The sequence below is a fragment of the Penaeus monodon genome, chromosome 15 (assembly GCF_015228065.2).
Source record: "Penaeus monodon isolate SGIC_2016 chromosome 15, NSTDA_Pmon_1, whole genome shotgun sequence".
In the NCBI taxonomy this organism is placed as follows: Eukaryota; Metazoa; Arthropoda; class Malacostraca; order Decapoda; family Penaeidae; genus Penaeus; species Penaeus monodon.
The window spans coordinates 25985819-25986272 of record NC_051400.1 but is presented as its reverse complement, the minus strand read 5'-3'; the positions used below and the strand labels follow the sequence as shown (position 1 = coordinate 25986272).

Here is a 454-nt window from a genome sequence, read left to right as displayed (position 1 = left end):
TTAATTAAAAGGAAGGGAGCGGGAAAGGAGGCATGTAAAGGACAGAGCACAAGAGAAGAAAACGCAAAATAGAAACACAGAGACATAAGGCATCCCAAATAAACTCTCTAATCACCTCAACCAGGATTTATGACGTGACATTTTAACAAAACATTCTCGGCGATACTCACAAATGATTTCGATGAGGTCCGCAAATACAACTCCACTCTGAAGGTCACGGCGCAGGTCGGATATAAGCGGACGACCTCGCTTCCGTAGCTGAGAGTTCACCCACGCCACGTAAGCCTGTTATTTGGGGGACAAAGAGGAAGATAGTAGAATTATCGTCATATGTATTTTTTTCTTTTTCTATTATCTTTATGTTTTGTTGTGTAGATGTCTCATTTATTATCATTGTATGTCATGATGATGTTACTCTGGCCATAATCAAAGATCTTTGTTGCACATAATAGAC

At 39.9% G+C, this 454-nt stretch overlaps 1 protein-coding gene across 1 annotated transcript in view; it reads right to left on the bottom strand.

The window, feature by feature from the left end:
- LOC119582282 overlaps positions 1-454 on the bottom strand; it is a gene marked incomplete in the record, with an annotated part of 24829 nt that overhangs the window by 22590 nt on the left and 1785 nt on the right. Inside the window, 1 exon segment of the mRNA XM_037930499.1 lies at positions 171-285. Within this exon segment, the coding sequence (XP_037786427.1) occupies positions 171-285 (115 nt within the window).